This window comes from Sarcophilus harrisii, chromosome 1 (assembly GCF_902635505.1).
Source record: "Sarcophilus harrisii chromosome 1, mSarHar1.11, whole genome shotgun sequence".
In the NCBI taxonomy this organism is placed as follows: Eukaryota; Metazoa; Chordata; class Mammalia; order Dasyuromorphia; family Dasyuridae; genus Sarcophilus; species Sarcophilus harrisii.
Genome location: NC_045426.1, coordinates 380,312,145 through 380,337,411, shown reverse-complemented (window position 1 = coordinate 380,337,411; position 25,267 = coordinate 380,312,145). Strand labels below are relative to the sequence as shown.

Here is a 25,267-nt window from a genome sequence, read left to right as displayed (position 1 = left end):
GAAAGACATAGTCTTATACCAGTATGTGTCCTCACTCTTTATTTGGGGATCTAGTTTTTCTGAAGACATCGAATAGATGATTTGGAAAAATAATGAAAAATTCTGATAGAACATTGTGCCCCTCCACTATTTAATCAGGCCCCTTTACTCTGACCACCATATTCTATTGTTCCAAAACTTTCAGTGGCTCCATCTTGCCTAAAAAGTCCAGAATCCTTAATTTGTCAATCAAGCCTATGTATTGTGTTGGCACAACCCACATTTCAGCCTTATTTCATATTATTTTTCTACATATATTCTCTTCTTCAGCCAAAAAATCCCTTCTTTCTCGTCTCTTCTCATGCTTTTTACCTATGCTAGTAAAAATCCTGTAACAGACTTGAAAAAGAAGTATTCTGGTCAGGTAGCAAGTATAAGATATAACTACTGATTAACTTCAGTGCTTCATTGGTATTCATATAGCATCATGAGTTAAAGGAGACCTCTGGAATAGTGATTATTTAAGAGCAAAGGGCAAAAAGTCATATAGGCTGAAAAAGTGTGAATAAGGTACAATATGCACTGTCAGAGGAAGTGCCCAGAGTGCTAAGATCACAGATCCCTTAATGTTATTTGTAGAGCAACACAAATAACATGTCCTTCATGAATCCTTTCCACACACAACTAATTGGATATATATATATATATATATATATATATATATATATATATATATATTTCCTCATTTGAAATCCCATAGCTTTTTATTATTTCACCATTAGAATGTGAACTCCTTGAGAACAGGGACTATTTTGCATTCTATTTGTATCCTTAATATCTAACAGAGTGCTTTGCACATAATAAGCATGTAGTAAATGCTTTTTCATTCATGCATTCACTCATACTAATGGCTCTTCTTTTGTTATGTTTTGTGGTATAATTTTTTTTTGTGATTTGTTTTATCCTAACAGTTATTTTAAAAAGCTAACTATGATCAGGGGGTGATGTCTTACTCATCTTTTTTACCCCAGCAATTTCCATTAGCATAGTACCCTTCTCATACATACTTTAGTACCCAGGAAATTTTCTAAGGTTACGTTTCAAAATAATTCTAAATCTGCATTGGTGGAATTTCCTTACCCAAAATTCCCTTCACCAATGAAATCACAAGTAACAAAAAATGTGTATACAATCAAGCCCCAGATCATTGCAAAGAATACCCAAGAAGTTTCACAATAATGCAAACTTTTAATTCTAACTATTCAGATGGAAAATACCAACTGGATGAAGAATATCTATTATATAGACAAAAATAACAATTGAATAGAACCATAAAAATCAGTCCAGCAGAACACTTGGTACAGGCAATATGAATGGACAATAAAGTGGGCCTGGAATTAACTAAGGGAAAGAGAGAAGGTTGAATTATTTTGAAAAAATTATAGTGATTTTATTGACACTGGACTTCTTGCTGAAACAAAGGACTTCAATATTCTTCAATAATCTCATAAAGATTTGAGCCATGGAATAGCACATACCAAAAAATTAAAATTATAGATCACCAGAAGGAGGATGAGAAGATCAATTATAGGCATGAGTATACTGCAACATATTAATAATGAAGACTTGAGCAGGAAAAGGACCACAAAAGTTACTTGAAAAGAAGTAATCTGGTTAAATAACAAGTATAAGAGATAACTACTGATTACCTTCAGTGCTCCACTGGTATCTACACAACATCCTTCATTAGAAGAATCAAATTATAATCTTAGAAAGCTTACCAGGCACTAAGGAGTTAAATAATTTATTCAGAGACATTATTCGAGCACAGGTCTTCCTAACTCTGAGGACAATATGGCATGCTATTTCTATACTTATTAATTTGGTTTAAATATTTTATAGTTCATTTGAAAACTTAAACAACTTTAATAAAAATATTTTTATCTTTCCAGTATTCTTAAAAAATTCGGGATGGGCTAATATTGTCATCCATACATAAAAGTCAGATTAACCACTGATATTCATTGAGTTAAAGAGATCTACTAATGTCAAGTTTTCTCATTTCTAAGCCAGAACCACCTCAGATTATAACCAAAATAATTTATTGACATCAGTGAGGTACTATAAAACATGAATTTACCTATGTAGTATAGGTTTGTTTTTTTCACAAATATTCCTCTTAACAATTGGTAAAAAATGTGTATAATGCCAATTTTGATGATTAGATGGATATATTACATGAGAGCACCAGTCATTTGCTTTTGTACAATGAAGCCATGTGTGATTTGACATTTTAGTTAAGGCAATAAACATTTGTTATATGCTTGGAAAAACTTTCTGACTAGACATGAGCTCATCTAAAATGTTCATTTTTAACATATGGTAGTGGAAAGGGATATGAATGGAGAGAAAATTATTTTTTATTTCCTTTTTACTTATGGGTGTAAAGTAATTTTCCAAAAATTCATGATATCTTCCCATTTTCTCTTTCTCCCAAAGCCATGATTATCTCAAATGACTGAATTAAGCACATATGTCTTTCGTTACTTGTAGGGCACTGCACATAACTTTTTCCCCCCACCTGAATAACATATTAGAGCTTTCCCTATGGTTTCTTGGTTCAAGAGGTGACGTCGTTAGTGTCTACCCAAATTTAGCCCTACTCCTTCATCCATGTAATTTCAAAAATATTATAGACTTCAAATAAAAGCTTAGGTCCATATAGGGCCAGAAGAATTAGGCTAGTCATTTCAAATTATTTTTTCCCTTTTGGAGATAAACCATAGTTACTGACTATTCCTTTAACACCAACCTTCCATTATCCCATTAGGAGTTCTAGTATTTACATCACTGAGGTTTTTATTTTTGCTTTGTTCTTATAATTTTGGCCAAATACCTCAATCTTATCCTGTACATATTTAAATCTGAGTTGTGGCTTTATACAGGAAATGTACAGAAACATAAAGGAAGAATCTTAAAAGTGTAAATTTAGAGTGGAAGGGAACATTGAAATTTAGTTCAATAGCCTCATTTTATTTGTCATTAATATCATGATCATCATCACTAAAATACTGATTCTCCTTATCCAGGCAAGAAGTTCAAGGGTACTCACAGAATGCTTCTGATAAATAAAGGAGCTTTGACCTACTTCATTTAAAACTTGGGCTGTTTTGCCCCTTCTTAGGCAATTAGGAGTGAGAGATTCACCATATTGATGATAGACAGTATAGTGACTCTTTTGCAAAGACTACTGCAGTTTGATTTCCCCTATGGAAGAAATTTTTCCATCCTCAATCTCTTTGGTAGTTGGGATTATAGATGGGCATCACTTGTAATGCAGATATCCTAGAAAAAACTGACATCCTGCCCTCCTGCCCCAGAAGTAGTGTAATTTTCATGATGGCACAGATGGTAAATGGCAAAACACATATTTGAAACTAGATCCTCTGTTATAAATGTATAACTTTTATCAAATTGCTTGCTTTCTGATTTGAGGGTAGAAGAGAGAGAGGGCAGGAGAGAATTTGGAACTCAGATTTGTAAAAAAGAAAAATAAAGAAGGTTAAATTGTTTTTATATGTAATTGGGAAAAATAAAGTTTTAAAGTTCAGTAAAAAAGAAACTAGGTCATCTGACTCCAAACTGAGCTCTCTTTATTATCTGACACTGAAATTCTTTTTCTTATAGTTGGCTATAAGTCACATAATCAAACAGACAAGCCTATCTTTATGTGCGCTCAGAATAAATAGCTATCCAGAAACATCTGCCACAATAGCCAAAGCAACATTTTCATACATATTCTTTGTTAAAGCAAAGTTTCTAGAAGCCCATTGTTAAACTGTGCATACATTTCTAGAGAAGGGGTGGTGGACCCCCTCCATTTAACATGGCTTACCATCAGATTAGCTAACATTTGCTCTAAAAATGAGAAAGGCCTTGGATAAACAGAACAAAAGATCTGATTTGTTGAAAAGGGAGAAGAGGATTCCCAAAATCTGAGGCTCCAATGGAGGACAGAACACGGTGAGGTGATCCATTAGACACTTTGTGTGTAGGAGAACAGGAGAACCTCTTTGTCTCCAAGTCAGTTTAATGCCCTCATCTAAACTTTCCTCAAGTATGAAATGAAGGGAATGGGCTTTTTCTTGTGGTGGCTAAGAATTGGCGGTAGTATATGATTGTAATGAATATTATTGTGCTATAAGAAATAACGAGCAAGATGATTTCAGAAAAAAACTGGAAAGACATACATGAACATAACCAGTAGAACACTGTATATAGTAATAGAAATTTTGTTGAAGAAGTATGAAGAATTTTGTTATTCTCAACAATCCAATAATTCAAGACAATTCCAAAGGATTAATGATGAAGTGTACTCTCTACCTCCGAATATTGATTGAATACAGACTAAAGCATGCTATTTCCCACTTTATATCTTTCATTTTTTTTCTTTTTTTTGAGTCATCATATATAAAATGACCAATATGAAAATTTTTCACATAATTGCACATGTATAACCTGTTCTCTGATTGCTTACTGTCTCAGGGAAGCAAGAGAGAAAGGAGGAAGGGATAGAAACAAAACTTTAAATAAAAATGTTTTTTGAAATTGTGATTCTCAGAATTGATAATGATACTTCAGATATAGTCAAACTAGGCAGCAGAATAGGGTGTCAACTCTCTTGTTTCTGACATTATTCTCTCTCTTCCCTCTTCCTCATATCCATATATGCATGTTGAGATTACAAACTACTTGTGAAAACTGGGGCAAAATTTGCTTCTTTTTACTTTTACAGAAAACATTTTCCACAATTCCCCAGTTCATCTATATCATCTCATAAGTTCTTACCCTAGATCAGTATAAAATTTTTCTGGGCCAGCACATGACCTCGTTCAGAGCTGCTAGATGATCTTTTATTATCTCTTTACCTATTTGAGGCTCCAATTCCCTCTTAGTCATGCATGAATTATTCTTCTTAGGCTAAAGATAATTTTATTTGATAGAAACTATGGAAGCAAAATTATAATTACATTGTTTTTTTTTCTTTTATCAGTTGTCTCTTAAGACTATCAAATCTACCCTAAATATTGGGTAAAGTCTAGTCCTTATTGTTATTCTTGTGTCCTTATAATATTATTTAGAAGCTTAAGATAATTTTTGCATTTAGCTTTCCTGATAATATTTTTAGAGATTTATGCCACTCTTTAAAAAATATATAGACCTGGATTATGTGTCTCTCCATCCAATTTCTGTATATGACCTAAGAAAATCTGCATCAAGCAACTCCTTTCACCACCACGTTGTTCTTAACAAATTTCTCTCCCTTTTATTCTTCTTCGGGATTATTAATTTATTATTCCATGTCAGAACTTTGAATATTAAAATTCCTATTGAGCTGTCTTTTTTATTCATTTTAGGGCTATCATATCACAGAATCTCAGGATTAGAACAAATCTGCAATATAATAATAACCTTCATACTCACATCCAAGGCATGAATGTATGAATGCACTTTAAAGCATCTTCAATAAATTTATCTCTTGTTTAAATGGAATGGATGCAATCAGTAAATATAACTAAGTAGCAGAATTATTGGGTGTGGAGAACATAATAGAAAATAAATATCTGAGTCTGGAAAGTGGGAAAAATTCCAACTTTGCTGTCTTTGTCTTTCTCCTTCAGCTTTTTAAAGTGACCAAGCTTATCATTTCTCCTTGTATTTTGGAGAGTAAATATTGAAATAGATTGTGGAAAGAGATCTTTTTTGGAGAGCTATAAAAATGGAATAAATGATCAACTATTGCTATGTTCAGTTTCATATACATATATATATATATTCTATATATTTCTATAGTTTCTGATCAGTGATAGAGAGATATGCAATTACATAAGAGTATTTCCATACATATCTTCCATTTTCTAACCTGGGACTGTTCCCAAAAGTATTTCCCAAATTATATGTATGTAGTATCATAGAGGCAACTAGTTCTTTGTAGTAGGCAAAGGATGAAGAGTCAAGGAAGAGAACTTTTGATCCACAAAGCAGATGGAAATTATTTACCTGGTTTAGGGGAAGAGTAGACAAAAGGTGGGGCAGCTGGCTGATGGATTGCTTGTTTGTCCTTCTTCTGGAAGAGGTTCAATGATACCACAAGGATCAAAGTGGCACAATGGATAGAGTGCCAGGACTGGAATGAGGGGAACCTTAGTTCAAATATTATTTCAGATGCTTAGTAGCTGTATGATCCTGGACAAGTCACTTAATCTTGTTTGCATGAGTTTCCTCATTTGTAAAATGAATTGGAGAAAGAAATGGCAAACCATTCTACTACCTTTGCCAAGAAAATTCCAAATGAGGTCACAAAGCGTGGGTTACAATTGAAATGACTGAAAAACAAAGATGAGGTGAGGGACTGAGTTGAAAAGCTAATATTTAAGATTATAGAAGCTAACTCAACTTCACTACTTGGAAAGTCCTGTAGCCCTCATTGTTTTATTTATTGAGCAATTAATTATGGAGTCCTTTGTGACATCGCTTCTGTTGAAAAGTTGAAATGTTATATTGCTCTTAGTTTTTACCCTTTCATGGTTGTCTTCCTTTCTCCCCCAGTTAAATATTAAACTACTTAAAGGCCAAGATTATGTCTTATTCTTCTTCAGATATGCTCTGGCACCTGGGTCAGCGTTCAACAAATATTTATGGATATTATAATCAGAAAAGTCCTTAAATTAAAAAAAAGTATTTCTAGATAGTTGTCATTCCACCAAGGAGATTTCTACTGTGAGAATAGATTTATTATAAAATTAATACCTGAATGTTCAGATCAAATTGGTTTGAAAAATAAAAATACAAAGGTGCAGTCATATATATTGTCAATGAATTAGAGTTATACAACTGAAGACAATTCCAATGAACATAATAAGGCCTCTAAATTAAGTTTTAGGACAAAATTCATTATAGTGAATACATTACTAACCATTTATGATCACTGTTATGTGCAGTGTGCAGAATCTGCAGAGACCAGCCTCATACCAAGTTTTCTGTAGTGAATTGGCAAATTAGAGGAAATACTTTGAAGCCAGTAAAAAAGGAAGTTTTCTACCTTTCCTTAAGCAAGTTTTTGTATTGATAGTAGTGCTCGTGTGTGTGTATGTGTGTGTGTATATGCATGTGCATGTGCACGTGTGTTTTATAGGTTACTGAGGACTTTAGGCAGTTTTTGGTTTAGGATTGGATTGGTTTATTTATTTATAGAATGAAATGACAGTGAAGAGAACTTAGAATATTGGAACTGCAAGGAAATGCAAGGATTAGAGATTACCTTTGTGAATGAGGCACAAATCATCTCTGCAGTACCTCTTAACAAGCATTATGTAATAATCAAAGAATTTTTAGATCTAAAAGAGATCTTGGGTGTGATTTATACTGATCTCATTTTACAAATGAAAAACTTAAGGACTAGAATCCAAATTCTTTTTTTTAAATAATAGTTTTTTTTTTATTTTCAAAATACATACAAAGATGGCTTGCAGCATTCACCCTTGCAGAACTCTGTGTTCCAAATTTTTCTCCCTCCCTTTCCTTAACTCCTCTCCCCTAGACAGCAATCAATCCAATATAGCCCAAATATATGCAATTATAAATATATTTCCACATTTATCATCTTTCACAAGAAAAATAGATAAAAAATGAGAAAAAAAAGCATATAAACAACAAAAAAGGTGAAAATACTATGTTGTGATCCACATTCAATCCCCATAGTCCTCTTTCTGGATGCAGATGGCTTTCTCCATCACAAGGCTATTGGAATTGACCTGAATCACCTCATTGTTGTAAAGAGCCACATTCATCAGAATTGATCATCCCATAATCTTGTCATTGTTGTTTACAATTTTCTCCTGGTTTTACTCACTTTACTTAGCATCAATTCATGTAAGTCTGTCTAGGCCTTTGTGAAACCATCCTGTTGATCGTTTCTTATAGAACAATGATATTCCATAACACTAACATACCATAATTTATTCAGCCATTCCCCAACTGATGGGCATCCATTCAGTTTCTAGTTCCTTGATACTATAAAAAGGGCTGTTAACAAACATTCTTATGCACATAGGTCCTTTCCCCTTTTTTTATGATTTCTTTGGGATATAGACCCAGTAGAGACACTGCTGGATCAAAGAATATGAGATAATATGATAGCCCTTTGGGCATAGTAAAACCCAGCTTCTTAAAACTGTGATTCATGACTTTATATGGGGTCTTATAGCTGGATGTGGTGGGGCATGAAATTATAACTTATTATCAGTAAATGTTGATTTGTTTATCTGTTTTCTATAACTACACACTCAGGGGCATGTAAAAATTTCTTTGATGAAAAGGGGTCACCAGTGGAAAAACTTTAAGAAGCTTTGATCTAGAGAAGTTGATCATTGCTAGCATCACTTACCTAATTAGTGCCAGCTGAGATTAAAATCCATTTCTCCTGTGATACTGGAGATGAGAATTGAACTGCAATTTTACTAAAAAGGAAAACAGAGAACATGGTGCTATCTTTCTCTCTTCAAGACAAATGTCATAATTAAAAAATAGATTTTTCAATTCTTCTGGGAAAATTAAATTAATTCATTTAAATAGAACAAGAAATAATGGTGAAAATTTCAGTTCAATGGTTTAAGTTTGATTTAATATGTAATCTAAAGAGGAACCATGTATGACATCAGTTCTTCCCCCTTCTCTATCAGGATGACAAGGATTTGGTGCATGAATTTGTTGTGGCTGAAGGTCTGACGTGCTTGATAAAAGTGGGAGCTGAGGCAGACCAAAATTATCAAAACTACATCCTTAGAGGTAAGTAACTGGGATTACTTCCATGACTCTTGAAGAATGTTTCAATTTTTCAGGATTTATTTAAGGATTAATTATCTGACTTTTTTTTCTGATCTGGACTTGTCTAAGGTCTATTTTTTACTGGCATCATGGGCTTCTGATTAGAAAATTCCTCATATCCATGCAGATAGGAAACTGCCTTCCAACATTTAGTTGTGAAAAATTGCTTTGGAAGTTATAATTTGCCTAGGGTCACACACTCAGGATGCATCAAATGCAGAACTTTAATCTAGGACTTCTTGACTGAGGCAAACTCTCTATTCATTCTATCATGCTGTCATACTATTTGGAGAATTCACATATTAAGGTTCTCATGGCACAAAAGAAAAATCTTTGTGGTGAACCATTATTCCTACTTAGTAATATCAAAGATAATTCTATAAGTTCCCTAATTAAGGAATGAAACTTGAGAAAGAAGCATTGAGTATTCAAGAGAATAATAGCAATAGTTCCTATTAGATGAACATCTACAATGTTAAAGAGTATGTTTCAGTGAAGTTCAGTCTTCATTACTTGGGGTGTCCAGGATAAAGGAAATCTAAATCAGTTCTTGGTATATTGTGCCCAGTGGAGGATAATTTTGACTTTTTGACAACATCAAGAACCCCAAACTTGAGGCAATTTTCTCCAGTGATTTGTATGGTACCTCTGCCTCCATGGCAAAGCCTTGGCAATGCAGGGTCTGACATGTTCCTATAAGGAAAATGTCAACTCTTCACATTGCTGTATCTTGGGTAAAGAATAAGTCTGGGTAATGTGTGATTAAAGATCAAATTGACTAGAATTATAAGGCAGTCAGAACTGAATTGTCCTCCCATAACTCCTGGCACGTCCTCTTGCCACAGCTGTTATTATCTTCTCTGCATTGTCATTATCCTCTTTACCCAACTCCCTGAACTACTTCTTCCTTCTCTCCCTGCTTTACACTGCCTTGCACAGAAACCTCTGTTAAAGAAAAGAAAAACACAAAGGAAAAATAGAAAAGTTTTAAAAAAGTAAACGTTAGTGTTTTCTTTGCTTTAGATAAACACATTAAATGTCATGCATATGTTTTGTAACCTATCCCTGATTACTGTTCTGCTTTGTCCTATCTTAGAATAGAAATTCCAAAAGGCCTAGCAATCTGTCTCTCCCACACTCCTCCTCTTTCTCTTTCTTCTTCTTTTCTTCTTCCTTCTTCTTCCTTCTTTTTCTTCTCCTTCTTTCTTCTTCTTCCTTCTTCCTGTCTTCTATCATGCTGACGGTGAAATATTAAAAAGTTGTTAAAGGTGATGCTTTGTTGATAAGCCCTATTATTTATTAATCAAGAAAAGATCTGAGATGAGGTAAAGTGTGTATGTGTGGGTACTGGCCACCTTCAGTTTTTAAAGACTTGTCACATAAAACAGGCATTTGGCTCATTTTGTTTGACCCTAAAAGGCAGAACAAAGACCAGTGGGTTGAAGGTATAAAAAAGCAAATTTAGGCTTGATTTAATGAAAACCTTTATAAAGTTTTTATCTTCCAAAACGAAATGGACTGTCATTGGAGGTAGCAGGCTGCCTTTAATTGGATGTCTTTTAGTTACATAGTATACATATACACATATATCTGTATATGTGTGTTGAAAGAAATTAATACAATAATAATATATTAATAATTAATTGTTCATTGTAATTCACCTGTTTTTCTTTCTTTTTTCTGTAAAGACACAACTGTTAAAATCAGTCGGTCTCTGAAGGCCATGGCTGATTGATGAGATTACTCCTGGCCCTTAAGGAGGTCAGAAATACTTCATGTCCTAAATGAGCTTATTGCATTGTAATGGGGGAGACATTGCTATACTCATACACACATGTATATATAGACATGTATATTTATATGTCTATATACATGTACACTGAGACAAATAAAAAAACCCCAAGAGACAGAGTTTATGGGTTATAAATTTATTAACTAGGCTCACTAGAAATCAATAAATTGATGGTGAGTTCTTTTTCTTGGTAACCAAAGAAGGCAAAGGAGATCCTGCTTTTTTTTCCTTTTTGTCCCCAATGATTATCACAATGGCTGAAACATAGTAAGCATTTAAATAACACGTATTAATGGTTTGATAAAATAATTATCTCTTGTAACCATTGACTTAGTTTTTCTTCTCTTAGATGAGTTTCAAGTAAGTTGAACTAGGGAGAAGAATGTGGACTTGGGGTATTTTTGTCACTAGATAAAATTGTGCTAGTCAACATTTTGTCAAATTGGATGAAAATAGATGGTGTAAAGATGGGTAGGATTACTAAACACTATGACACAATCAAAATTCTAAATGATCTTAGCAGTCCAATGCTTAGTCCAAATAAATAAGTTAACAGTGGAATAGTGATTTTACTGGTTTAACAGAATTTCCATGGTGGGAAAACTTCCGATTCAAGAATGGCATCTTCTTTATCATTTATTCTTGGAGAGTTGCCAATAGCACCAAAACTGTTAATTGAAAGCGAAGTTATTTGCCCAGCGTCACACTGCCACAATATGTTAAAGGTAGGATTGACCCTAAGTCATGTTGGCTTTGAGGTCATCTCTTTATCCACTATGCCATATTGCCTCTTCTAAGATAAATAGCATTGAACAGGACAAATATAATAATCCCCCAAAGTTCAAGCAACAGTTGCAAGTTATTAAGTAGGAGCTGTCATTACTGAGGATGCATTTGATTTATATTTATATACAATCACTAGTGTAAACTCCTCTTTCTAAAGATATTGGTAATTAAATATTTCTGTATTAGGTCTAATCATTACATTATTGTGCCTGGAAATAGGAGACCTCCCAATATATCATCTTGACAGTTAAATATGAACATACCCTATCAAGGTATAGTTAGATTATCGAATAGACTGGTATAGGTACTGAAACTAATTCACTTGTGTCTAAATAATTGTTCAAAATTAGGGACAATTTATTTCTTGATAATAATATTTTTACTTTGCCCTTTTTACGAATGTTTAAGGGAAGTAAATTCTGAGGAATTTAAAAGATCATTTTGTATTTTGGGGTTTTTTAAATAGGGAAATTAAGATATTTCTTTGTATTCCTATTTTGTAATGCCTGAATTATCTTTGTTACTCCTAACTAGAGGTTCTGTTTCTCTATGTTAAAACTGGCAGCTCAGGATATAGACAGAAAATCATATTTGTAATTGTGGAAAACATATGGCTACCTTGAATTGTTCCACCAATTATCCAGCCACCAGGCAACTTCTGGTGGGACTGATTTTTTAAAAGTTTAATATTAAGCTAATTCTTAAAACTACAATCAGAACTTATGTCCAGTTGTGGGTTTATGAAGGAATATATATGAACACACAGTTCTATAAGGAAATAACATTTGTAGAATCTTTATTATTTTCCCACATCTGTTTTTAAAATACTTTGAATTTATCTTTTCTCTTCTCCCCTTCCCCTATCCTGAATATTTTAACGCTATAACTTCAATTCTATGTCAGCACTTTTCTTGTTCCAGGAATCTCTGTGGGCTTTCAGTTTAAGGTTGTATCTGCAGAGAGATAAAGATAGGTTTTGAATTATAGTGTAACCAAATTTCTCCAAACGTGAGTAGGCTTTTAAGAAGAACATCGAATGCACACAAGTAAAAATAACATTTATCTATCTTATTATTTTTGGATGATTGTAGTAGATACTCTATAAAGCTTTCATGATAGCCATGTACTTAATATAAATCTAATTTGGTCTTTTATTAGCTCATGGCTTTAATAACTGAAGTAAAACATTTGAAATTGCTTAGAAAAGAAGAGCATATATTTAATGGAATTCACATATTGCTATATTGAAGTTTACATATAGTCCCTGTTCAAGAAAATGCAAATTTTCCTTTGCATTCCTATATCTAGCCAGTCTCATACCAGGCTTCATATGCTATCCAGAATTAACTAAGAAATTCTGGCCTATATGCTACCAGAGACCATCTTATTTTTGATAAAATTTTCTTTCAGGACAATAAATTAATACTATTTACCACTGGAAAGGGCTCAATAAATCAAGTGATCTATGACTCTGCTTACAATCTCCAGGACATTCCAAACCCAAGTGATCCTCTCCATCCATTGCTTTCCCACATGTGGAGTTGTCCCTTACTAGAATATAAGTACACATTATGTCAGGTTTGTCTTTACATCCCTAACTCCTTACACAGTGCTCAGCACGTAGTAAGTTTGTGGTTGTGGCTGAGTCGTTTTTCAGTTATGTCTGACTCTTCTTCACCTCATTTGGAGTTTCTTGACATAGATATTGGAGTGATTTGCTCTTTCTTTCCCTAACTCATTTTACAAATGAGGAAACAGAGGCAAAAAGGGTTAAATGACTTGTCTAGGATCACATAGCTTCTCGGTGTTGGAAGTCAGATTTGAACTCAGGAGGATGACTTTTACTGATTCCAAACCCAGTATTCTGTGCAATATAGCACTACCTTGCTGCCCTTACATAGTAAGTACTTAATTCCCTTTTATATATTACACATTTGTTTTTTGTATACACACAGCTATCTCCCAGTAGGTCTAGAATCTCATTAAAATAGGTATCTTCCTAGTTACAAATAGCTCAATCCATTCATAGTTACTCTGAAATCTTTGTGTATCTCTTCCCATCAGCCCTCTACAAAAAAGACAATCTAACATATTGAATGCTTCTCTCTAAATCTTATAACATTCTGTGTGTAACAGTGTTACTTTTTGGCTCTCACTATATGATGAAGCTCCCTTCCTTAGTGGTTACAGACATAATACAAAATAGCCTTATTTATTCTCAGAGCACTTAGATCTTTTTTTAAAAAAAATGAATATTCTAATTTGTAGGGAAGTTTGATGGCTCAGCTAAGCCTGAAGTCCAAATCTGGCCCCAGATACTTATTAGCTGTGTGACTCTGGGCAAGTCATTTAATGTCTCTTTGAAGGAAATGACAAACCATTACAATATACTTTCCAAGAAAACCCCATGGGTTCATGGTCACCTTCATGAAAAGACAGACATGACTAAACATCAATAATTCTAATTTCATTATATGTTTATATTTTATCATACCTACTAGTTTCTAAAAATATAATATACATTAAATAATTTATACTGAATTGAAATCAATTGAATTTTTTAAAAAGATGTGTTTTATTTACTTTTCTGTTTTCTCCCTGTTCCCAGCTTAGTGTAGTAGAAGGAATATTAGACTGGGAATTGGAAAAGGTGGGATTTACAGATATTACCACTAAACATCTTTCAACCTTAGAAAAAGTTTTAGAATGATGAGATCCTAGATTTGGAGCTAGAAAGAACCCCTAAGAAGTTATCCAAGTCCTTCATTTTGCTGATGAGGAAACTGAGACCCAGTCAAGTTAAACAACTTTCCTAAAGTCATCCAATTAATCATTAGCTAAGTATTGATTCCTACCCAAGCCTTTTGACAAATCATTCTAATTTAAGTCTTATTTTCCTCATGCTAAAATAAGGGAGTTAGATGAGGTTATTTCTAATATTCCTTTCTATTTGGAAACTCTACCATTTTTATATAGCAAATGACTCATGTATGTGTTCATATAAACAGATATATTGCATCTTATTTCTTCTTTTTGGTGAGAGGTGATTCTTGAGTGGAGTCTGGAAGGGAGTCAGCAGTTCTACATTTCAAGGAGGAAAGGTATATTCTAGTTTTCATGCTCTGTGCTAATTAGCTTAGCAAGTTCCTATTATTTATGCAATACAGAAGGCTGGGAAATACCTGAAGGCATTTATCCAAATTATAAATGACTTTACATTTGGAAATTCAATTTGAAGAAAAAGCATAGCTGATGTCATAGTAGGATATGGCTATTGAAATTTGAGTTGGGGGTGTGCTTTATCCAGCCCTTACAAGCTAGTACTTGTTTGGGAGCTGATTGTTAAATTTTTAGTGAGCTTATATCTCTGAAATGGCTAAATACTACAAATCTGGACTTGATTTGTTGTTTTCTGGTTGCGATTAAATGTAAAAGTGTCAAATAGTTTTAGGAGGAAACTCAGCAAGCATCGAAATTAAGCCAATGCCAAAAGGAATATTATAGCATATTGATAAGTGGTCATTCATGACACTTTGCATCCCCTTTGCTTGGTGTAGATTGGCTTGAATTTTAGGAAAAGGAAGAAGTTTTTTCTGCAGCCCTTGTCACTTAAATTAGTCCTGCTTCTAATTATATTTTATTTTATTTTTCATTATTTTTATATTTAATTTGACTGATTATTTGATGTCTCATTGAGTCATTCACTTCCATTTGTCCAATTCTAATTTTTAGTGAATTGTTTTCTTCATTTACCTTTTTAACCTCCTTTACTATTTGGCCAATTGTACTTTTAAAGGAGTTGTTTTCTTTAGTCAAGACTTTTTCCATTTCACCAATTTTATTTTTTAAGGAGTTGTTTTCTTTTTTCTATTTCACTAATTCTGTTTTTTTAAGGAGTTGTTTTCTTCAATCAATTTCTGTGCTTCCTTTTACAAGCTATAAAATTTCATAATTAACTCTCATTTCTTTTCCCCATTTTTCTTCTCTTTCTTTCTTTTAATATTCTTTTTGAGTTCTTCCAAGACAGCCTTTTATGCTCGAGATCAATTCATACCTTTCTTTGAGGCTTCACATGTAGGCACTTTGCCATTGCTGTCCTCTTCTGGCTTAATGTTCTGATCTTCCCTGTTGCCATAATATCTTTGAATGGTCAGGACTCTTTTTGCTTTTTTGCTTTTTTAAACAAGTTGAATTCTGCTACTTGGGCAGAGGCAAAATTGTCTCAAGCTTTTTTGTTTTCTTTTAGGGGATCAGAGACTTCTCACCGACTTTCACTGCACTGTGGCCAGCTCTGCTGCCGGCTTTCCCACTGCACTAGATTGGCCTGGCCTAGGCCTACCTGTTATGATTGGTTTTGAGGGCTCACAATTTGCCTTCTTTGGTTGTATTGAAGGCTCACAGATGGCTGATGATCTATTGGCCCTCTAAACTAAAACAGAGTAGCCAATGTTGGCTACATTTGGCTATTATATTTTGGATTCCTAGCACTGCTTACCCTGAGCCATGTTTCCTCTTACTCCATTTAGACAGACCTTTCCTGAAGTTCTTCCAAAATTTCTCAAGCTAGAAAATTACTACACTCCGAATGTTTGTGGATTCTGTTGCTCCAAAATCCTTTCAGAGGCTTGATCACTGAATAGCCAACATTGCCCTCCTGGCAGATTATAAAGGGATTGGTGCCTTCTATATTACTCTTCTCCTAACCCCCAAGATAAAATTAGGGGTTGATAGCAATCCCATCACTGTCCTATAGGCACAGCATTCTGGAGTGGGGGATCAGGAGAGCAGGCAACCAGAAACCAGCTCATGCCTTTCTGTCATATTTCTTCCTGTGTGGTACATATAATATAGATGTTTTCTTTCTCAGAAGTCTCCAGAAGTCAGGCTCAGAAATTTGCTACCAAACTGGTGAATTCTCTAAGAGAGTGTCTCTTTGCTATTTTTAGAGACTGACTTTTCTATGGCAATGTTCTTTTGGAGTCAAAGGTTATAAATATAATTTGTTGTGACATAATTTATTGTGTGTATATATAATATAGTTTGATATAATTGTTAACATGATGAGATTTTGTTCAGCCACTACATTATGGCTATTTTTAACTAGTACAATATCCTCTCCTGCATCTTTTAAGCAGCTAAGTATTATGACACTGTAATGATATTAAGCAGAGAGGAGGTATTAGTCACTATATTCAAATGTTATTATTTCAAGGTTTGTTCTAATCTTTCAAATTAGACTTTCTTGACTCCTCTCTTTCATTCTCTTTTATTGTATTATAAAATTTGACCTTATGGTGATGAGATGACTATGGAGATATTTAGAATTGAGATGGCATTGAAAACAAAAGATAAAAATAATTTTTAAAAGTTAACAAAATATTCTATTGATTTAAGTATAGATTTACATTTCATATGAGATCTCTTTGAAAGAAAATATTATTATACATACATACACAGAATTAGATTGAAAACAACAATAATTATAGGCTGTACATAATAAAGCTAGATTTTTGGGGAAAGACAACATATATTTGGAACCAACAAGAAAATATCAAGCATTTTTTATTCTAGAGACTCACTGGATACTTCTATTGAATAGCCATGATTCTGAAGACTCTTAAGAATGCTTTGGCAAAAGGAAATTGTGGTCAGTTCCTGATGTTAAGCTAATCAAAACATTTAATTTATGACATATAATCTTTTTATATTTCTTTTTTTAAATAGCTTTTTATTTACAAATATATGCATAGGCAATTTTTCAGCATTGACAGTTGCAAATCCTTTTGTTCCAACTTTTTCCCTCCTTCCCCCCACCCCTTCCCCCAGATGGCAAGTTGACCAATACATGTTAAATATGTTAAAGTATAAGTTAAATACAATATATGTATACATGTCCAAACAGTTATTTTGCTATATATAAAGAGTTGGACTTTGAAATTGTGTACAATTAGCCTGTGAAGGAAATAAAAAATGCAGGCGGACAAAAATAGAGGGATTGGGAATTCTATGTAGTGGTTCATAGTCATTTCCCAGAGTTCTTTCGCCAGGTGTAGCTGGTTCAGTTCATTACTGCTCTATTGGAACTGATTTGGTTGATCTCATTGTTGAAGTGGGCCACGTCCATCAGAACTGGTCATCATATAGTATTGTTGTTGAAGTAAATAATGATCTCCTGGTCCTGTTCATTTCAAATCAGCATCAGTTCATGTAAGTCTCTCCAGGCCTTTCTGAAATCATCCTGTCGGTCATTCTTACAGAACAATAATATTCCATAATATTCATATACCACAATTGATGGGCATTCACCCAGTTTCCAGTTTCTGCCCACTACAAAGAGGGCTGCCACAAACATTCTTGCACATACAGGTCCCTTTCCCTTCTTTAAAATCTCTTTGGGGTATAAGCCCAGTAGTAACACTGCTGGGTCAAAAGGTATGCACAGTTTGATAGCTTTTTGAGCATAGTTCCAAATTGCTCTCCAGAATGGCTGAATGTATTCACAATTCCACCAAAAATGTATCAGTGTCCCAATTTTCCCACATCCCCTCCAATATTCCGCATTATCTTTCCCCGTCTTTCTTTCCAATCTGAGAGGTGTGTAGTGGTATCTCAGAGTTGTCTTAATTTGCATTTCTCTGATTAATAATGACTTAGAGCATCTTTTCATATGGCTAGAAATAGTTTCAATTTCTTCATCTAAGAATTGTCTGTTCATATCCTTTGACCATTTATCAATTGGAGAATGGCTTGATGTCTTATAAATTCGAGTCACTTCTCTATGTATTTTGGAAATGAGGCCTTTATCAGAACCTTTGACTATAAAAATGTTTTTCCAGTTTGTTGCTTTCCTTCTAATCTTGTTTGCATTAGTTTTGTTTGTACAAAACCTTTTCAATTTGATATAATCAAATTTTTCTATTTTGTGATCAATAATAATCTCTAGTTCTTCTTTGGTCATAAATTCCTTCCTCTTCCACAGGTCTGAGAGGTAAACTATCCTATGCCCTTCCAATTTATTTATAATCTCATTCTTTATGCCTAGGTCATGAACCCATTTTGACCTTATCTTGGTGTATGCTGTTAAGTGTGGGTCAGTGCCTAGTTTCTGCCATACTAATTTCCTATTTTCCCAGCAATTTTTGTCAAACAGTGAGTTCTTATCCCAAAAGCTGGGATCTTGGGTTTGTCAAACACTTGATTATTTATTGGCTGTTTTGTCCTTTGAACTTAACCTATTCCACTAATCACTAGTCTATTTCTTAGCCAATATCAAATGGTATTGGTAACCTCTGTTTTATAATATAATTTTAGATCTGGTACAGCTAGGCCACCTTCATTTGAATTTTTTTTCATTAATTCCCTTGAAATTCTTGACCTTTTGTTTTTCCATATGAACTTTGTACAACATATAATCTTAAAGATACTGTGCCTTTTTTTTTTTTTTTTTTTTTTTTTTTTGCCTGAACCAGTATAACATGGACTATAGGACTTGCAAATGCATTACTGGGTGACTTTCTAAAGAAACAGTCAGAATGTTCTTTAGGGTGGAAAAAAATCTCCACGTGTCCCTCCTACAAGACCTAGAAAACAGAATTCCAGCCTTGTCATTCACCCACAGGGTATCATAGCCTTATATTGCAGACTAAATGGAATGCTTGTTTATCTAGACAGGAACAGAAACTGACATGACTTCTAATCTAGGATTACGCATTTAATGTCCACATTGCAATTTACAGAGCCATTGAGTCTCAGTTATAAAATACCTTTTCACATCAGTACTACTGATAATTATATATAGGGCTGTTGCAGGATTCAGAAATAAAGCAGGAGAATTACATATTTTCCCTGTTATCAGTCCTGATGATAATCAAAGTTTTGTGTAATATTTGGAAGGCTAGAATGGGATTAGAACTTCTGTGTTTTAATACTAGACATTTCCACTTCCTCTCTATGTGATTTTGGTTAAGACACTTCACCTATTTCCTCAACGAAAAGTAAGGATAAAAGTATCATCTAAATCTGTTTTATACCAGTGGTAAGGAAATGATAGGATCATACCTTCATAGGTAAGGGAACTGAGGCTTGGAGAAGTTATGACTTGGGCAGCTAAGTAGTATCACAGTTAGACAGAATGTCAGCTTCCAGTACCTCAGTATTGTCATCAAGAAGACCTCAGTTCAAATCCAGCCTCAGACATTTATTAGTTGGATGACTCTAGGCAAATAATTTAATCTCTTAATCTGGGTTTTCTCATGTGTAAAAGGAGAGTTATCATAGCACCTACCTGCCAGGATTATTGTGAGGAGAAAATGAGATTAGGCAACTAAGTGGTGCAGTAGATACAATGCTGTGTGTGTATGTGCAAAATAATATTTATAATGTTTTTATAACTATATAATATTTTATATTATAACTATAAAATATTATAGAAATATAAGCTTCTGTGATCATTTTGCTTGCATAAAAATGAAAATTTCATTTCAGTATGGATTTTTCTGCCTAATTATATTTCCATGAAAGGTATACTTTGAGCCAACCTGATCCTGTGAAAAATGAATAACTGAAGCATGACAAATACATATCTTTTAATCACTGAGCAATGAACAGCTGGTCCTAGGTAGTGGCCTTCTGTCCTTTTAGAAACTTTTTAGAGGTTGCATTATTACTTTTTCAAAATTTATAAATCCCACATAGAAATATTATGTAAATGCAATCTCAAGTAAAGATAAAGAAGATTCCAGTATTTCCATATTAAAAAGGGAGGTAGCAAAGTGTGTGGTAGGAAGAATGTTGGATTTGAATTCAGAGGAATCAGCTCAAATCTCAGGTTTATCTCTTACTGTCACTGTTACCTTGGAAAGACATTGAACATCACTGGGTCTCAGCTCTTCAACTGTAAAATGAGAGGGTTATTTTATTTTATTTTTTATTGAAGCTTTTTATTTTCAAAATATGTGCAAGAATAATTTTTCACCATTAACACTTGCAAAACCTTGTATTTCAATTTCCTCCCACTCCCTCTCCTAGATGGCAAGTAATGCCAAAATATGTTAAAAATGTATGCAAATCCAATATAGGCATACATATTTATACAATTATCTTGCACAAGAAGAATCAGATCAAGAAGGGAAAAAATGAGAAAGAAAATAAAATTCAAGCAAGCAACAATAAAAGAAGTGGAAATGCTATGTTGTGAGAGAGGGTTATTTTAGATACTCTAAGTTTCCTCCAGCTGAAATTTATGATTCTATATCTCCATAGACCATGCATTTAACCTGCTTACTCATAGATCATTGCTATGAACACATAGTTAAGTGTTTTGTTTTGTTTTTTGACCTTGGCTTTTGGAGACACCTCGAAGAGAAAAGCCAGAAGAGTTTGTCCATCTTATGTCTGCCCCAAAAGAGAAAGTTCAATGAGAAGGACTGAGTTGCACATTAGATTTTTTTGGGTACCTCGTCCTCTGTTTCTTTCCTCCAAGATATTGCAAACCTATGGCTTCAGGAAAATACTGTCTACAACTGATGAAATATTAACTATTGGCTGCTTGGTTAAGGGAGAAAGATGCTGAAAGAGAACATAAATTTCTCCTGTAAAGGCTACTGAGTAATCATTTCTTGTTCATTGGTCCCCTGCTCACTGAGTGGAAGGTAATGTTGCATGGGGACCAGCCAGAAGTCTCTGATTATATAAGACCCCAAAATATAGAACTCCTTTGAAGTTGCCAAGACAAAGACTCAATTCTATATATGTTCCAAGTTGTGGTCCCGAAGACCCATCTTTAATCATAATTCATTGTGGGGAATTAGGAAAAGGGTTGTTTGTCTATGTATGACTCCAATACAATTCCTTCCCTTTTATTACATATTGTTATATTGGCACACTCTAGATCTTACATTATTTCAATGTCAACTTTTGTTTGCTTAAGTTAAATGTATGACAATGAAAATTTTTATTAAAGCAAATTCAGCCCAACCTGGATTCTTGGTGTGTGTGTGTGTGTGTGTGTGTGTGTGTGTGTGTGTGTGGCTAACTTGGTGTTCACCAGGATCAAGCTTTACAAAATTATACGATATGTTCTTTATTGTATTTTGTGATTTGGGAATGAGGCACTTAACTGCACATTTTCATATTTTAGGAGAAATGGATAAATAATGAAATTAAAGTTTTCATAGCATAGCTTTGGACCTCAAAGCGAACTTAGAAGTTATCTAGTACAGCTTTTTGACTTCACTGATGAAGAAACTGAGACCCAGACTTTATTGAATGAAATATATTTTTTTAAATACAGGCAATCGATTCATTCTCAGGCTAGTTATAAAAATATTTTCAATAAATTAAATTATCTAAGCCAATAGAATGTTTGAATTCATATTAGAAAGTAGACATAAAATTGAGGAAAAATAGCATAGCTAACAAATTATGAAGACCAACATGGTTCTAGGACATAATAGCTTATGATGTCTTGTAAAGAGCAGATAACTTGATAAACTTTGGTAAAATTGATGACTTCATTGTGTTTCAGGGGTAGTATTTTCACAAATGTGATTGTGTCCTTATGAATGCAATGCAATTAGATGGAGCTTGATCTGCACAATATCATTCTGACTCATTTAAGCAGCAGCAATACAGAATAAGGATCTAAAAATAGAGATTCTTCCTGCTACCCTGTTTGTAACATCTCCCTTTGCAACACAACTCATATGCTTCCCTCTCTTCCTACACATAGCTATTGTGCAAATTCAGGTATACATCACCTCTCATCTGCACTATTGTCATAGCCTCCTAAATATTACTTCTCTTCAGTCCCACAAAGCTGCCAAAATAATTTTCATAAGGCACAAGTCTTACTAAACTGCTCCCCTGCTCAAAAATCTTCACTGGCTTTCTATTGATCCTTCGATAAAATGTGTATATACATACATACAGACAGACACATGTACATACATTTTATTCCACAATATAATGTGTGTATACACATGTATTCCATGATGTAGAATGTACATGCATGTATGTATATATTCCTCCATTTAGAATATAAAACTTCCCCACAGTATGGATCCAACTTACATTTTCAGACATTCCCATCACTTCCCTTCATAAACTCTACATTCTAGCCAAAATCACCTATTTGCTAACTAACTGAACATTCCATCTGCCATTTCCATGCCTTTGTAGAGCCTGATTTCTAGCCCTGAAATGTTCCTTCTCCATCTCTCCCTCTCTTTCCCTTTCTTTCTCTCTCTCTCTCCCTCCCTTCCTTCCTTTCTCTCTCTCTCTCTCTCTCTCTCTCTCTCTCTCATATCTTTATCCTCCATAGACCTTCTATTTGGTTTTTTTCTCTGAACATCCCTTTTTATCTCTGAACTGTACAGTCCCTATTATGTCATTCAGTGAAATTGATCTCTTAGTCCCCTATAACATAAGTGATATCTTTCTGTCAGTGTTTTTTGAGGTGAATGGTTAAGGTGCTGTAATTCACATTTCTATTGCATTTCACAGTTTACAAAATGTGTTCCTCCCCAAGACTTTGAGGAAGGTTAAACATCATCATCCCCAATTTATAGAGCAAAGCACTGATTTTCTGTATAAATTTCTGTGTAAATTCCTCCTAAAGCATTAAAAAAAACAAGCAGCTAGCTTTCACTTTACTCTCTAATGGCTCTGCCATGCAAAGGAAACTGTTGGATAGAAAAATTCGAATTCTGGGATAAGTAAGACTAATGTACCTTGTTACCTGATTCTCTTGAGAAATCCAACCTCACTATTCTATGCTGACAAACATTCATCTCACCTTCTCTTGGATTCTAACTGTTCTGATGATTGATAGGTATGAGCCAGATGGCATTCTTCATGACACAGCCACAAACTGAGCCTGACACCATGCAAACACGGACATTTGCTCTAAAGAGGGTGTCTGGAGAACAGGCATTGGCTTGCTAACTTGATGTTTTATAAATAGATGTAACTGTTGGTGACATTCACACAGGCTTTGGAAACTGCTTCCCCAGATATCTCTAGACCTTTGGAGACAACTTAGCATCCTAACTGGTATAAAGTTTCCAAGTTCATTTTGGAAATTTCACAAACTATAAAGAACATGCTGGTTTTAAATACCAAATTTTCATGGGAATGATAAGCATCTCTGTATATGGTTTTAGGATGCTGGTTGCACAACAGAAGACTGGTATTTCATAACAAGCCTATATCACATATTTCTGGGCATAATTAAGAGTCTGGAGTAGTTCTTACACAGTGTCTAATATAGAGAATATCTTTAATGAATGCTTGTTTGATTAAGAAAACTAGATGGTGCAGTAGATAGAATTCTGAGCCTGGGATCAGGAAGATCTGAGTTCAAATCCAGTTCCAGTCACTGTTTATCTGTATAACCCTAGATAGGTCATTTAACCTTTTTTGCCTCAGTTTTCCCAACTGTAACATGGAGAGAATAATATCATCTATCTTCCAGGTTATGAAGAAACTCAGATGAGATAAAATTTGTACAGTGTTTAGTATAGTGCCTAATCTGTTTAAGTGTTAGTGATTATTATTGTTGTTATTATTGAATCCTTTTATCTTTATAGATAAATACCTTCATTGAATAATAAATGACCTTGATTTTCAAAGTGGAAGCCAAAAGGAAGATTTTCTTAAATGCTATTAGCTTACATTAAATATTCAAAATTACCACTATATTTATTGACAAAATTTCCTGTTTTCAAAGATATTTTATTGCTAAGATGAATAGCAGAAGATTAGAAGAGAAGAAAAAAGCTGGGAAACAATTTTTACAGTCAATGTTTCTGACAAAGGCCCCATTTCTAAAATATTTATGAATGTAATGAGATGTTGCTGTTGTATAAGAAATGATAAGCAGAGTGATTTCAGAAAAGTCTGGAAACACTTATATGAAATGATACTAAGTGAAGTGTTGTTAAGGTTTTACTGCAGCAATGGCTCCTTTTTGTAGTGGCAAGGAACTGGAAATTGAGTGGATGCCCATCAGTTAGGAAATGGCTGAATAAGTTATGGTATATGAATGTAATGGAATAATATTGTTCTATGAGAAATGATGAGCAGACTGATTTCAGAAAAGCCTTGTAAGATGTACATGAACTGATGATGAGTGAAGTGAGCAGAACCAGGATAACATTGTACACAGTAACAGCAAGATTGTGTGATGATCAACTTTGATAGACATAGCTCTTCTCAGCAATACAGTAATTCAAGACAGTTCCAATAGACTTGGAATGTAAAATGCATCCTGAGAATAAACTATAGAGATAATGTGAATGAAAGCATATTATTTTACCTTTTTTTATTCACTTTTTCTTTCTCCTGCTTTTTCTCTTTTGTTCTATTTTTTTTCACAATATGATTAATATGGAAATATGTTTAAAATGAAAAAAAAATAAATTAGAAGGCAGGAACTATGGGAAAATACTAAGTCATGTGACCAAGAACAAGTAATTAACTTCTCTGGACCTCATTTTGGTTAATTACAAAATAAGGGTATAAACCTTTAAGGTGTTAGATAAATATTAGTTATCATTATTATTAATAAGATACATAGGATATATATATTTAAAACATTTATTTGAAGGATTTGAGAGCAAATATTCAACCCAAGTAAAATACATTAGATTAGGCCAGTAGGATTTAGAATGAAAGGAAATTTAGAGATCATCTATTTTAATCCAACCATTTTTCAGCTGAGAAAATTGAGGCACAAAGATTAACTGACTTTCCCGATCAACAAGATAGCAAGTAACAGAGTTAGGATTTCAAGCTATGTCTCCTGTGCATATTCTACTTCACTAT

The 25,267-nt window shown here is 33.8% G+C and overlaps 1 protein-coding gene across 8 annotated transcripts in view; it reads left to right on the top strand.

The window, feature by feature from the left end:
• FHOD3 (formin homology 2 domain containing 3) overlaps window positions 1-25,267 on the top strand; it is a 638,119-nt gene that overhangs the window by 307,281 nt on the left and 305,571 nt on the right. For all 8 annotated transcript variants that reach the window (XM_031946054.1, XM_031946051.1, XM_031946049.1 and 5 more), the window contains exon 5: window positions 8,721-8,826. In XM_031946054.1, coding sequence (XP_031801914.1) covers window positions 8,721-8,826 — 106 coding nt within the window. The remainder of the gene's footprint in view (window positions 1-8,720; window positions 8,827-25,267) is intronic.